Source organism: Solanum tuberosum, unplaced genomic scaffold, assembly GCF_000226075.1.
Source record: "Solanum tuberosum cultivar DM 1-3 516 R44 unplaced genomic scaffold, SolTub_3.0 scf00074, whole genome shotgun sequence".
NCBI classification, from domain to species: Eukaryota; Viridiplantae; Streptophyta; class Magnoliopsida; order Solanales; family Solanaceae; genus Solanum; species Solanum tuberosum.
The window spans coordinates 1604831-1620675 of record NW_006238998.1 but is presented as its reverse complement, the minus strand read 5'-3'; the positions used below and the strand labels follow the sequence as shown (position 1 = coordinate 1620675).

The window sequence follows — 15845 nt, the reverse complement described above, 5'->3', positions numbered from 1 at the left end:
CCAAACCACCCTGCATTTTGTTGAGTGTCACTACATCCCATTTAACCAGATTATACCCAAGCTTCTCTTTATTTCCTTGCCACAGGAAGACTCTTCTTGATTTGTTGATTTTCTTCTCTATACTTCTTGGTATTGGGAATAGGCTCATCATATAAGTAGGAAGTGCATCCATCACAGATTTGATAAGAGTTATTCTGCCTCCCAAGGATAGATACTGGCTTTTCCACCTTGACAGCTTCTTCTCACATCTTTCCAGTACTTCATTCCAAACTTCCACCTCTTTGTTCTTAGCACCAAGGGGCATTCCAAGGTACTTTGTTGGGAGGGAGGCCACCTGACATCCTAGGTTCTCAGCTAGCACCTGCATATTAGCAACCTGATTAACTGGGTATAAACAACTTTTATGCCAATTGACATGTAGTCCTGATATTCCCTCAAAGATGGTTAAGATGGCCCTCAAGTGTCTTATATGATTAACTTCAGCTCCACAGAAGACCAAGGAGTCATCTGCATAAAGCAATCTCCCCTATTTGCATTTGCACTGAAACCTTGCAACCACCCATTTTCACTTGCTTTCCTGATCATGGAGTTGAGACCCTCCATAGCTAAGATAAATAGGAATGGTGACATGGGGTCACCTTGTCTCAAACCTCTTTGTGACTGTAAAAACCCTTCAGGATTGCCATTAATGATAAGGGAGAACTTCACAGTAGATATACAGACCTTAATCCAGTTGATCCATTTGTTTCTGAAGTCCATATCTCTCAGAATCTTTGAAAGGAAGGACCAATTTACATGGTCGTAGGCCTTCTCAATGTCCAGTTTGCATAAGACTCCTGGTAGATTCTGCTTCACCCTACTGTCCACTAGTTCATTTGCTAGCAATGATGCATCCATTATCTGCCTTCCTTTAAGAAAAGCCATTTGGTGCTCATCTACCAAAACCCCCATGACCTTCTTCATTCTCTCTGTGAGAAGCTTGGTTATGATTTTGTATACTCCACCAATCAAACTTATTGGTCTGAAATCCTTCAACTCTTCTGCTCCATGCTTTTTAGGAATTAAAGCTACAAAAGTGGCATTGAATGATTTCTCAAACGTTTCCTTCTGGTGGAAATTGTGGATTGTCTGCATCAAGTCCTCCTTCAAAGTCTCCCAACACACTTTGAAGAAACTCATGGTGAATCCATCAGGTCCAGGTGCCTTGTCACCATCACATTGTTTGATTATATTTAACACTTCATCTTCGCTGAAAGGCCTTTGCAACCAGTCTTGTTCCTCTTGGGAGATTCTAGGGCAGTTTACATACTCGAAAGAGGGCCTCCATAACTCTGTTTCAGTATAGAGTTTTTTATAAAACTCAATCATATTCACCTTAATGACTTCTGGCTCTTTGACCTCCTCTCCTCTGATTATCAGTCTGTCAATATTATTATATCTTTTGTGAGCAGTAGCCATCCTCTGGAAAAACCTAGTATTGTTGTCTCCCTGTTTCAGCCATAAAATCCTGGATTTCTGTCTCCACCTAGACTCCTCAATTTTTGCTAGTTCTTCCAATTCTACCAAAATTGTAGTCCTCACCATTAGCTCATCCTCTGTCAGCTGTCTTGAATCTTGTGCCAGATCAATATCAGTTAATTCAGATAACAACTTGTTTTTCTTAGTGCCTAGGTCCCCACCCACTTGCTTACTCCATTCTCTGAGTTTATGTTTCAACAACTTCAGTTTCATACTGAGCTTGTAATCAGGGAAACCTTCCTCTACAAACTCACTCCACCAACTATGCACAAGCCCCTCAAAACCATCCACTTTGAGCCACCAATTCTCGAACTTGAAATAGGACTTATTCTGACCCCAGTCCCCACAGCATAGCATAATAGGGCTATGGTCAGATGTCACTCTAGGCATTATCGTCTGCCTTATATTTTTGAAGGTCTCTTTCCATTCCATTGAATATAAGAATCTGTCTAACCTAGCTGCACTGTTATGGTTTTCCCCTCTGAACCATGTAAAGTTCCCACCAATTAGTTGAGGATCATGTAATTCCATGTCCTCAATCCATTTGGCAAAATCTTTCATCACATTTGTGATCCTATTGCATCCTCTTCGTTCTGCCATGACTCTAACCGTGTTAAAGTCTCCACATGTGACCCATGGACCTTCACACAATTCTTTGACTGCTGCCACCTCTTCCCAACACTCCAATTTCTCATTCCTACTCTGAGGGGCATATACACCAGTGAGATACCAACTAAAAGTAGTTTGGACTGCATCAAATCTATAGGTGATTGAGAATTGCCCCGTCTCTACTAAGCTTCCTTTCCATATTCTACAATCCCACATGATTAGGATTCCCCCTTTACTACCATCAGCTTCTAAGTAACCACACCTCATCCATCTGCTAGCCCATAGTTGTTTGGCAATACTCTCTACCTCCCGACTTATCTTTGTTTCTTGAAGGCAATAAACATCTGCTTTCCACTTCAGCAAAGCACTCTTAACAATATTTCTAGTAGAACTATTGTTAATCCCCCTTACATTCCATGAAAGTAATTTTTACCTTCATTTAAAGGCTAAGCTAAGGACTCTCCCTTTGGTTCTGGAACCCTCCACCTGCTGGTTTAAACTGGACTGCAAGTTTTTCAATTCATATTTTCCAATTCCTCGAGGTCTGGGTGTTGCAGATGTACTTCCTACCTTCTTGATTTCCATACCAGTTTTTCTTTCATCCAACCTCTTCAGTAATGCAAAGGTTTCTTCTCTGAAGCCTTCAAAAGCCACTCCATAAGTGGCACTTAGTTCCAGGATATGCTGGTTAACCCAGTTGGATGCCCTAATCTCCTCTTCATTGTGGTTCCAAGGCATATTCGATGTTACTGGCTCAACATCAAGAATTTGTTGTATTTGCATGTTGTGTTCATCACTGTTACTTTCCCATCCCTTCGAACTCTCTCCTTTTTCATGTGATTGCTTACCCTCGCTTTCATCTGACCTGACTTGCTCAGTTTCTTTTAGATGCATATCTGCGACTTCTCCCTGAGTGTTCTTTGCGTTGGGTTCACTGCTTTTTTCCATCAAAGAAATTTCCCAGACATCGTAGGCTTTTAAGAATTGCATAGCCAATGTTTTAAGTCCACTTAGCCCTTCATTAATCCCCACATGCTCATCATGTGCCACTTCTTTTTGCTTTGCTGAATTAATTGGGCTAGAAAGGCCATTAATTAAAAGACCCACATTAGGTTTTGGGCCTAGGTCTGTATTGCACAATATTTTTAAGCCCAAATTTGGATCTGGGATTTTGGCAGCTACCCCACGTGTCTCAGCCCTAGCACGTGGCTGGGCAGCTTTATCTGTCCCCTCTCTTACTAAAACAGAGTTCTCTACCAAAACCTCTGGTCCGCGACTGGTTGACTGCTGGGTAAAAACCATCTGAGGCTGGATTTGAATTCCATCTTCTCCGGCAGCCACTCTCACTGGAGCTTCAGTCCATAATTGCATCGTGTATTGGAAAGAGCTATCATCAATCGTCACTCCTTCGGCACGCAAGAGCCATCACCATTAATTTTGATTCTCGCCCATTTGAGATGGTTACGGAGGTGCGTCTCCTCTTTCGTTTCGACCCAACCTCCACAAAAATCACCAATGGCTTTGAATGTTTTTTGTGCCCAGAGATGCAACGGCAGACCTACCACTCTAACCCAAGTGGATTTGGGTCGGCCATAATCCGCCGACGTACCTATTGTCGGACTCCACCACTGCATTTTGACCGGAAAATTCTTCCACACCCAGTCACCTTCTACCACTTGTACTGCAGTGGTTATGGATGCAAATTCGAATAGGAAAATTCCCTCCCCCATTTCGTAAATATTGAGACCATGAATCTGCTTCCAGAGATTATTTGCCCATTTCCTAACCTCTGTAAGATTTGGAGTCTCACCTTTACTAACCATTCATTTTCCCACCAAACTCTTCTTTAATACATCACTCTGGGAATTTAAGTCCTCATAAATGCAAATTTTGTCCCCCCTTTTAGCCATGTTCGCTGTTTGCGTGTTTTTCCTCCCCTCATTCCCCCATTTAGTGCTTCTTAGCATATTCGCATAGGAAATGTTGTTGTCAACCAGTCTATGCTTCTCTAAGTTCCCCCCACGTTTGTGACTACTAATGAATCTCCCAACTTTCTCTGCAATTCCTATCCAGCCTGAGTTATAATTTAGCTCCGGTATAATGATGACTGCCCTTCTTCTACCTCTGACGTTTATCAAGCTTATATATCTGCCAAACTTGTTAAAATTCCTGGCGCAATAGATTTCTGAAAAGGCATCTTTTTTCTTCCATCTTCTAACTGAGTTCCCCTTCGATTTGGAAGCTTCTCGCAAGGTCCAAGAAATCCATTCCATATCTTTGCCATTGAATGTTGTTCTCGTCACAGACTTCCTGTTTCTTTCTGTCCAGTCATACCAATCTCCTGTTGTACCTGAGGTTCTTGCAATATCGTATGATTTGAATCCCACCGCGAAGTAAATGATGTCGTCCATCAAATGCTTGGCTGAGGATGAAAGAGAATGGAAAGAAAGAGAGAGAAAGAGAAAGAGAAAGAGAAAAGAGAGAGAAAGAAGAAGCGAGAAGGTGTTCCAATGATCGGAAGAGATCACCGGATATAGAGGAAGGAGAGTTAGGAAGGCAGTTCTCAGGTGACCTATCGGAAAGAGGGTACTCTCTCTCCTAGGAAGTAGGAGAGAGAGTTTTTGGGAAAAGTGCCTGAGAGCATTTTTTATACTGTTTTGCACGTTTATTACGTTCTTTGAATGAACACTTCATTTTATTGTAAAAACGATCAATTTCTTTGTCCAAATATTTGTTATTCATGCCTATATAATTAGATTTGGACTATATATATATATATATATAGATATATAACGGAATTCTTTCACCGCACTCTACTTCCTTAGGGGGATGAGAAGGATGGCCGGTCCTCTCTCCATATATATATATATATCTGTGTGTGTGCGCATGCGCGCGTATGTGTGTATATGTATGTACGTTTTCTCCGTTTGCACCTTTTCTTAGTAAAGCCCACGCTTTATTTGCGCTTAAAGCCCCAACGAACCTTAGAGTTTTTTTGCGCTTTTTGCTTTTGACAACACTAGGTAGAATCTTGTTAAAAATCATAAATATTGAATTTGAATCGGTTAAAAATACTTAGGAATACATGGGAGGGACTTATCTTGATAGAGGAGGTTGAGGAGAGGAGAGAAAACCAACCTAGGACTTGGAAGAATGAGAGAAGAACAAAAAAAATTGGAGAAAATGACTTTTTAATGAATCTCATTGAGTTATATGTGTTTGTATATGCTGGGGCATATTGTGATATGTTGTAGCATTTCCAAACACAGACCCAAAACAGAATGCCTAACATTTTTGGGTTGATATGCAAGCCAAAATGCGTCCATCATATTGTATATGCGACCGCATATTGGTGTAGTCCACTTCAGTACGACCCTTTAGTAAAATGATCATATATCCTTGTAGAAAATTCCAAATGACAAATGGTTTGTTGCATTGGAAACTAGACCCATAGATCTTTAATTTGATAGATAATGAACCATGCAACTCTTCATATTCTAGGAGAAATGATTGTTTGAAGTTGACCCTTGCATGACCTTATACAAAAACTTAATCGGTAGCGAAGCTTTCAACTCAGCTTTGTACTAGAGTTCCCTAACGATATTAATTAACATCCAACACACTTCCCACACTTAATACTTGATCCTTACACCTAGGTACAATCAAATTCGCCAAGTTCGGGTCTACATTCATACGTTGAGTAGTTCAAACCATAGTCTGAAGGTACAAGGTGTTACAATTATGTTTAGAAATAGAAACTCATACCTAATGTACAAGGAACGAGAAGAATAAAAAAGTTATATGTGGTCGTCCCATTTATTAAAATGGGAAGTGTTTATACTAGTTATTTTTTTGTATGATATTATCTGTCTCGTACATTTAACCCCACCCCAATTTTCTCTGTTTTTTCCTGAAAAGAATGAGGGATTATTCCCCAATTACAAATAGTTAAAGGGAAAGATTGGCCCATTTTTTCTTATTTTGGAGTAACCGTTAGAAATGTATTTTTCAGCTATTTTGATAGTTGGAGTTTATTTCTGAAATAAAAACGTAATGGTAAGGGTACTTTGATCCAAAACATAACAAATGATAAAACTGACCCATTTTTAATAGTTCAGGGGCTTATTTGACCCGTTTCCCTTCATAAAAATATAAATGGCCTTGACAAGTTTGTTGGTTTCACCGCACATGCAAGTATACATGGTTAACAAGTAATATAATACTCCCTCTGTCCCTATTTAGTTGTCCCTATTTAGTTGTCCATTTTGACAAATCAAGAAAAGACAACAAATTTTTTCCTATTATACCCTTATTTAAATAAAGTTGTCATAAATAAAGTAAATAAACTTATGAACTTCCTAACATTGATTAGTTATCTTGAGTGAATTTATTTTGGAATTGTAAATTGTACTGTAAGGGTAAAATTGTAACTTCACTATGCTAATCATTGTTGCCTTAATATGTGTGCCATTTCTAAAGTGGACAACTAAATAGGGACGGAGGGAGTAGTAAGTAGAGTATCGTTCCCAGGAGGACTTACTCAATTAAACTCTTCAAATATGCTTTTGGTAAATCAGTAGGAGATATTCTAGGGTTATGGGTAGACATCAATCCTATTGAGCATTTGCTTTAGCTAACTAAATCGATTATTTGATTTACCAGTCACAGAGTTAATTTTGTTCCTAAGAATCTTCAGAGTTCTTAAATCTTACTCGCCTATTCAAATTTTTCCAACACCTATATTCCTAGTCACTCATGCGCAATTAATTATATGTGTCAGTGATCTCGATGAAACTTCGTATGGGCTGCTGCTTGTCTTAGTGTGGTTTACCCATATACTGGCCCTAGGACTGGACCTGCTGCACCATATTCTGTTTCAGCTCGAAATGACATGCGGTAGTAGGCTTGACAACAACCTAAGTTATATTCTCTATATTAGGCTTAGCCGCCTCTATCACCACCTTCTCCTCATTTTGTGTTATCACTTCAAGTGCTCGCTTGTCAACAACTACTAGGGGAACACCATTCGGGTTTACTTCTGCCAGTTTAGCAGCCTCTAGTCTTTTGGGCTGCTATGTTTTTCCTCAATTTCTTGAGGAGTGTCTATTAAGGTTCTTCGTCTTGCTCAATCACCTGTTTCTTATATGGAGAGGTTACCCCCAACATTCCGTCAAGGACCTAATGTTAATCACACAGTGAAGAGAAAAAGTTATAAGCTTGAACAAATACTCTCTCCGTCCCAATTTATGTGGTATCATTTGAAGGTGCAACATTTACGAAAGAAATGAATACCTAGAAATTTGTGGTCTAAAACAAACGTTATTCAACTTTGTGGTTATAAATCATGTCATTAAGGATTAAAGGAGCACTTTTAAAGTTGAGTTGCTTCTCATTATACAAAGATGACATTCTTTTAGGGATAAACTGGAAAGTATACCACGTAAGTTGAGATAGGAGTAACAATACAATCTAATCTAACAGAAAAGTGAATGCTGAAATCCCTGGAAACGACGCCAATGAACTTGCCGGTTGCACCACACACGCAAGTATATATGGTTGACAAGTAATATAATAGTAAGTAGAGGATCATTCCCACCGGGACTTATTGGATTAACTCTTCAAGTTAGATCAAATAGTCACAATATTTATCCAAGAAGTTTCTCAAGATCTGAGTTATTATCTAAAATAGAATTTGTAACTTAAACTAATACACTTTTGAGTTAAAATCAGTAGGAGGAGATATTTTAGGATTACGGGTAGAATATCAATCCGGTTGAGCGTCCTCTTTAGCTGACTAATTCGATTATTTGGTTTCCTAGTCACATAGTTAATTTTGTTCGTAAGAATCTTTAGAGTCCTTACTCGCCTATTCAAGTTATTCTAATGCCTATATTCTTATAGAATCAACAATAATAATAACACATTTATATTCCCTGTATAATAACTAAGCAAGGCGAGCTGGTGACTCAGTGTTATCAAAGGCGAAAAGCGCAAAAAGGCTCTAAGGTCCATGGGGGCTTTAAGCGCAAATAAAGTGTGGGCTTTAATGAAAAAAGGCGCAAAGGGAGAAAAAATACAAATATATATGTTTAGTCCAAGACTAATAATTATAAACATGAATGACAAATATATGACCAAAGAAATTTTTAAAAAAGTGAAATATCAATTGTTTAGTGTCACTTCTTCATAAAAGGCTCATTGGCAAGGAAATGTATGTCTTGGAACCTTGATGAAGACATTGAAGCGCACATAAAGCGAGGCGAAACGCTCAACATATTTTGAGCCTCGCTTCAGGGCTTAAGCGTGCCTTTGATAACACTGGCTGGTGTATCTCTTTCCTAAATTCAAATCTTTCTTTTGAGGTCTGAGTTCAAGAACAATCCTGTATGCAATTTATGATTTCCTCTCTTGAGTTCATTTATAGATAGATAGTATTCAATTGGTGATCAAGCAATCAAGTAATGAAGAACAAGATTGAATAAATAAACCAATAACGATAATCAAAATCTTAACCAAGACTTCGACTACAACATTTATGAATATCCCGCAATCGTAGAACAAAGGTACCACTACTGACAAGATTCTTTTAGTAGGTAATGGAGATATTATAAGTATTTCATTAGTTATATATCAAGGTTCCAATAAAAATAATTGTAAGCATCAAAAACTCCAGGTTCCTCGGGGTAAGTGGCATTAAAAAAAGGAGAAGTAGCCACTCATGCTCGTGGCAAAAACACAAGTCATAGCTAACATTTGACTTCAATAATAGAAGAATGAAAGAAATGAACTGTATGAATCTCCACTCCGTGGTGCTCTAGCCCACCTTGTGATCTTTGTAGGTCAAAAGTTCTCTAAAATGTGTTTGAGATGTATTTATACAGTGTTGGAATGACCCCACACCAAAACGCCCTTAATGATCCTAAAGGAACTCGAATTGGCAAAAGATTGGTTTGGGACGGCGCCACTGGCATCGCACCAAGCCAGATCTTCAAAGAGTTTGTTCTGTGCAGAGGGCCGTGAAAATGTGTTAGAGCGGCTCATGGCACAACGCCACTAGCTCGTTTCGGGCTGGTTTTCATTTTTTCATCTTTTCATCTTGTGGACTTGATTCGGGTCTTTTAGATTTGATCTCGTTCCTTGCTATGGTATTCTACTCAGACTTCCAAGCTCATTTTTCATCCCTTTAGCATTGAGTTGTCACTATTTTTGCCAAATATCTGCTATACATTTAAACAAAAATATTAAGAATAATAAAGTGAACGAAATGAACTTAAACACAAGAAAAACAGTCAAAATATGAGGCAAAATATAGTTAAAATATATACTTCTAGTCGTTGATCTCAAGTTTATAGACTTCTTATTTGAAGCAGTCATGCTGGTTGTAATGCCAAAGTGTGGTCGCAAGTTCGAATTTAATGATACATGATTCTAGGATTTCAAGATTTTAAAAACAAATTAGTCCCAAAATGACGGTATCTTAAGGCTCATTTGTGAAAAGAATATGCAAACCTAACAGATGCACGTTGTAATTTCAAACATTTGACTTTCTTGAACAGAGAATCAAACCAACCACTAAATCAAAGTTGTATTTTTATTAGCAGTGACATTCGATATAGTATATAATTATTTTTATTTTTCACATATTAATTATATATATTTTGAGATTAATTTTTTTGAAACCGCTTCATTGAAGGTGCATCCGCCCCTGGCAAGTTCTTTGTATCACTTTGAATAAACGACACAATGTATGTCGGTACTCATCCACTAAGTTGCTACTTAACTTTTGGAGATGGTCTTCTGATTGTATTTAAGCTTGCTTTCTAAATAGGATGGAATATTTATCTCTTCTTTACTAATGTGGTTCCATTCCTTTGATGCAATAGATTTACTAGCTATATGGGTAGCACATACCTCAAGTAAGGTCTCATAAGTTACTCATTCATTTCCTCTCGTTAAGAGATATTCACCATATATTCAACTTGATTGTTTTCCAATTAGAAGCTCATTTTACCATTATGAGTAGGTGCGTGGGAGAAAGGCTTAGATCAAAGACTTGTATTAATAGCCATATAGTTTCTAGTCCCATTAACTTTTATCAGAGTAGTTTGCGTTGCAGTCACTTACAATTTTTTGGATATTGTCAGTTGGACTGACCAACAGAGAGATGCTGCTGCTAAAGAGGGTTGGGGTTACCGATTGACTTTTTCTGCCCGGCTGGTAATTGGTTTTATTTTCCTTGGTGAATAGAACAATGTTGCGGTTCTTTAGTGAAGTAATGTTTTATGTCACAGGTTGGATTAGTTCTTAGTGCTGATGCCTTGTTTATTGGAGCACAAAAAGTAGGACAATATCTTCAGGTGTTAAGGTCTCACTGAGATCGGCTATTGGAGCTTGAAGTTACATGCTGTGCAGCCACAAGGAAACGATTTTTTCTGAATTCAGGACATGTGTAAAGCGACTTCCCTAACATCCTTTTTCTGAAGCTAGAGAAGTGAGATGAAAATCCATTCTAAGGAGTATCTCAGGGCCCGGATTCCTTAAATGTCTTGTATTTCATGGAAACATTTTTAAAGTGAGGCCATATTATGCAGCGATTACCTGTTGATATTACTTCAAAAGTTGATGATTCTAAATCTGCATTACTATATAGCTAGATCCGGGGACAACATCGAATTAAACCACTAACTTTCAAGTGAGTTTTCTTGCCCCCTATTTTGCATGATGAATATTTATTTGGATTATTAAATTTGAGTTCGCGTAATTTACAAATATGCGGCTTAGTATGCAAGGTTTGTGAAGTACCCATGTTCGTACATGATTCATGAAAAGCAAGGAATTATATGCCCTTGGTACTGTGTTCTTTACTTTTTGACTCTCTTTCTGATTAATTAATGAATCAACCAAGTTTTTCTATTACAGGTCCTCTACATGTAAACTTCTGGATGATGATATCAAATAGTTGGTTTTCTCTATTTATAAGTATGAGGAGTCATGTCTTCTCTTGTTTCATGCCATCACACTCATCAGAAATGTTGGAAATAGAAGAGTAAAAGGAGTAGCAAAGCTATGAAAGACTCTTTGCAGCTTAATTCCAGGCTGCAATCAGGCTGTTTGTATAGGCTTACAACGTAATAAATAAAGCTAAATATAGCAACTAAAGGTAGTGGTGAAACATTGAAAACGTACCCCACTAATAAAGCTAAAAACATTAAACTGAAAATAAAGAAATTGATTAAGTAAAACTTAGTTCCACTAATACTAAAAAATAGGAGATTCTACACGTGGATGATTCTTGAAGAATTAGTCAACACACTCCCTTTCTTCAAAATCACGTACTCCCATCTGTAGCTTGAAGAGGTCATGCTTGTTGTGCGGATGTGATTTTGTAAGAACATCAACAACTTGATTAATTCTGCCACAAAATTTATTATTGCAGCAATTAGAGGATTGTGGATGAAGTGATAACAACAGTCGATGTGCTTGGTTCTATTATGACAAGCAGGATTCTTTGTCATAGCAGTCACTGCCTTGTTGTCGCACCAAATTTCAGTTGGACGAATCTGCATTGTTGAAGATCCACTAACAATTTCCTTAACCAGATAGCTTGACAACCCTCTGAAGTTGTAGCCATTTATTCTGCCTTCGAAGATGACAAAGTTACTGTATCTTGTTTCTTCAAGCTCCACGAGCTTGCTCCATAACCAAGATTAAAAACATTTGTGCTCCTTTGATTTTCCAAGATACCTGTCCAATCACTAGCACTAAAACCAATTAATCTGACTTTTAAGTACCAAATTCTATAACTTGTTGTGCCATTAACATATCACAAGATCCTTTTGGTTGCAGCTAGGTGTTGCTTTTAAGGACTATGCATGAACATTCTAATCAAAGTGACAAACAATGTTATATCGGGCTTTTTGTGTGATAAATAGTTTAAATCACCAACCAAGCTTCTAAAATACGAAGCATTTGTTACACATGTACCATCATCAAGTACCAACTTCTCATTCATATTTATGGGCGTGGGAGATGGACTAAAATTCAACATGTTGCACCTCTGTAAAAGTTTAGTAGCATATTTTCTTGCGAAATAAAAATTTCATCCAAACTTGTCTCACCTCAAGCTCAAGAAAATAATGCAGGATACCGAAGTCATACATCTCAAATTTGCTCATTATGCAACTCTTAAATTCAGAAACAATAGATTCACAAGAGCCTAGGTAAATAACATCATCGACATAAAGACAGACAACCAAAAAATTACCATTACCTCGCTTCTTCACATAAAGTGTAGCTTCATTCTCACTTTTTATGTACTAATGCTCTTGAAAAAAGGAATGAATTTTATTATACCATACTCGTGGACCTTGCTTTTAACCGTACAATGTCTTCTTTAATATGTATACTTTGTTCTTCCCTTCAAGAGAAATGAAGCCTTCAGGTTGGGTGACATATACTTCTTCATGTAAGCGACCATTTATGAAGGCAGACTTAATATCAAATTGGTACACAAGCCAACCAAGTTGAGCAACTAAGGCTAGAGTAGTTCTAACCGTTTCAAAGCGAGCTACTGGTGGAAATGTATCTTCAAAGTCGATCCTTGGTTGCTGGAAATATCCTTTCGCAACAAGTCGAGATTTATTCCCTTTGACACTTTCATTAGCATTTTACTTCATTTTGAAAATTTAATTTAGCCTGAAAACATTCTTCCCTTTAAGAAAATCAACCAACTTCTAGGTTAGGTTTTACTCAATGGCCTGACTCTCTTCAATCATTCCATTCTTCTACTCAGGTTTCTTGATAGCTTCTTCATAACAATTGGTACAACAGCTAATAAGGATGCATAAACATCATTCAGTGATCAAACCTTTGTTGGTGGCGTTTTGCTGGATGAAGCCAAAGATGCAGAATGAGAGCTTGCTGGATTAGAATTGTTGTTGTTGCTGCCATAAGAAGAAAGATTAGTATCACTGTTGGAAGGAGGAAGGGTCATAACTTGTTGATTGAAGAATCACAATATGCTCTCCTTCTGATTGAACCGGAATATGAACTACTAAATCTTCTTTTTCACCATTCCACTCCTAGATTGCTTCTTCGTTAAATATAACATTTCTGTTGATTATTATTTTGCCATATTTGCCATATGGTAGGATGATATAGTCTATATGCTTTGGATTGAAGACTATAATCTGAAAATGCATTTCTCTAATTTTTCATCTAGTTTAGAACGTATATTAACTAAAGCATAAGCTATACAACCAAAGGACTTTCAAATGGCTTACTCGTGGTTTCCGTCCTGTCCATGCTTCATATGGAAATTGATTCAAATCAACATTTGTTGGAGAAATATTCAAGAGGTACACAACTGCCTCCACCGCTTCTCTTCAAAAGTGAACAAGAAATTCCTTCCCATTAAGTAGGCTTCTGCCCATCTCAACCACAGTGTGATTTTTACGCTCGGCGACTCCATTTTGATATGGCGAGTCTCATCACAAAATGAATTAAAATAATTATATGAAACTTCACCACCACGATCTGTGCAAAGAGATTTTATGTTGCAATCGTTTGCTTCTCTATGAGGAACTTGAATTTTCTGAAATTCCAAAACGCTTCAGATTTGAGCTTCAAAAAGTAAGCCTTGCTCATACAGCTATAGTCATCAGTAAATAGAAGAAAATAAGGACTCCCACCAAGTGACTCAGTCTTCATTGGTTCACACAAGTCAGCATGTACAAGCTCAAGACAACTGCTAGCCCTCCAAGATTTTTCTACAGGGAAAGATCTTCTTTATTTTCCGAATATGCATCCTTCACGTAACTCATGCTCACCCACTTTGGGTAAATTAACCATCATGTTCCTTATAGTCAACATCTATAGCCCATTTATGTTCAAAATATCATAGCAAAGATGTCAAAGTTGAGTTCCATTAACACCTTTAGCAAATAAGTATTTTTAACAATATCTAAAACATTAAGGGGAAACATATTGTTATTAGTCATAGGCACAACTGCAACTGTTTGACCAGATTTCTTGTCACTATCAATGCATGAGTCATTATCAAACAGAACAGAGTAACCATTAATCATCAATTGTGCAACATTTAGAAAATTGTAAGCCAAACTAAGAATGAATTGGACATCACAGATAAATTTTAAATTACGTAACGTTGTTTTGATGGCTATGGTGCCTCTGTCTTCAACAACTCATACTTTCTTGTCATGACTAAGTCGAACTTTACTCTTTATTGAATCATCAAGATCTCTAAATAGAGACTTTCTACTAGACACATGATTCGAGCATCCACTATCAATAATCCAAGCACCATCTGAATTGCCAGTAATTGGAGAATGAGCCATGAACAACTTACTTTCATCCTCAACTTTTTATAAGAAATTGACGTGCTTCTTCTCATCTATTTGCTTGGTCCAACAATATGTTTCAATGTGGCTGGAATTCATGCAATACCAATATTGCAAGTTACTCTTGATATAATGTGACTTATTGAATTTTCCTCTACCTTTTCCACGACCTCGTTCTCTACCACAAAATACACCTTTACCTCTATCAGAAAAAATTGAGGTTTTTTCTTTGGAGAAAGATGACTCATCTTACACCAGTAAGGATTTTTCTTCAACCTTCTCATCAGACATGTTTAGCCCATCTTCATGAGCTAGAAAAGAAACCATTAATTTATGAAATGTATAATCAGATAAATTCCTCGATAGCAGTAACCATGATAACGCTCAAATCACTCCTCAAAACTAATTAAAAGAGTGAGCGGTCATTGTCAATAAAAATACCCAACTAAGAGTCGAAGTCGAATCCCACAAGGAACAATGTAATGAAAATTGAAAAGATAAAGTCTAACTAGACACTAGTTTCAATCCAAACATATAAGGTACCAAAATATCAAATAAAAGGCAATATTTCTAATTAAACTACAAATGGGGGCAAAGACGATATCAAGCAAGGGATATATGGGAATTGGGAAAACTTGAGATTCAATGAACACTCAACGATCCATTTCAATTCAATTCAAGATCAATCACTAATTGGTAGGCTAGGTCATCTTTAGTTATGCTAATCATCTTTTGATCTCAAAGCATTTATACATAGAATCTCCTTTCGATCTCATCTACATGCCAAACTAAACAACCTGATACCATCAATTAGACCTCTCATTCGAAGAAGCCTTGCACCCAACAATGAAATCCTAAACTTTCATATTTTGATCTCAAATTCAAAAGTTAAAGTCAAGCTACAATTATCAATTCTGATTCTCCACTTCACGAGTTCTATTTTCAAGCAACCAACAAGATCGGAAGCTAAGGTTGAACGTGCACTCTCAACCCATAAACTTAAACATGAAAACTAGATTGAACCTATTTCATGAAATCAAACATGGAAACAAGTAATTATAAAAGCACTAAAGGACTAAATCAAATACCCAAATAACTTTGTCTATTTCTTGCACAAAAACCCCAATTTCACACAAGTCATTACACCCACATTTCTAGCAATTAAGAACAAGGAAATGAAGAAAGGTAAAAGATATTACTAAAGTATAACACAAACTTCAAATCCACAACTGAATTGCTAGGCAACTTGCCTTCAATTTCTCAACCCCTAGATCAGGAACACTAAGAGATCTACTTTTTGAATGTGTTTTTCTATCTACAATATTCTCTCTCTATCAATTCTTGAATACCTTTTTTCCA

General features: G+C 37.3%; 1 protein-coding gene across 2 annotated transcripts in view; it reads left to right on the top strand.

Annotated features, from left to right (window-relative positions):
- LOC102591538 (rhodanese-like domain-containing protein 11, chloroplastic) overlaps positions 1-11216 on the top strand; it is a 32105-nt gene extending 20889 nt beyond the window's left edge. The window contains exons 9-11 of one of the 2 annotated variants that reach the window (XR_367192.2): positions 10272-10344; positions 10419-10819; positions 11047-11216. Coding sequence is in view for 1 of the 2 variants with exons in the window: in XM_006345675.2 (XP_006345737.1) it covers positions 10272-10344; positions 10419-10502 (157 nt within the window). In the remaining variant the exon portion in view is untranslated. Of the gene's footprint in view, positions 1-10271; positions 10345-10418; positions 10992-11046 lie in introns of those variants that run through there. The other variant, XM_006345675.2, reaches the window with a different exon arrangement.
- Positions 11217-15845: the final 4629 nt, after the last annotated feature.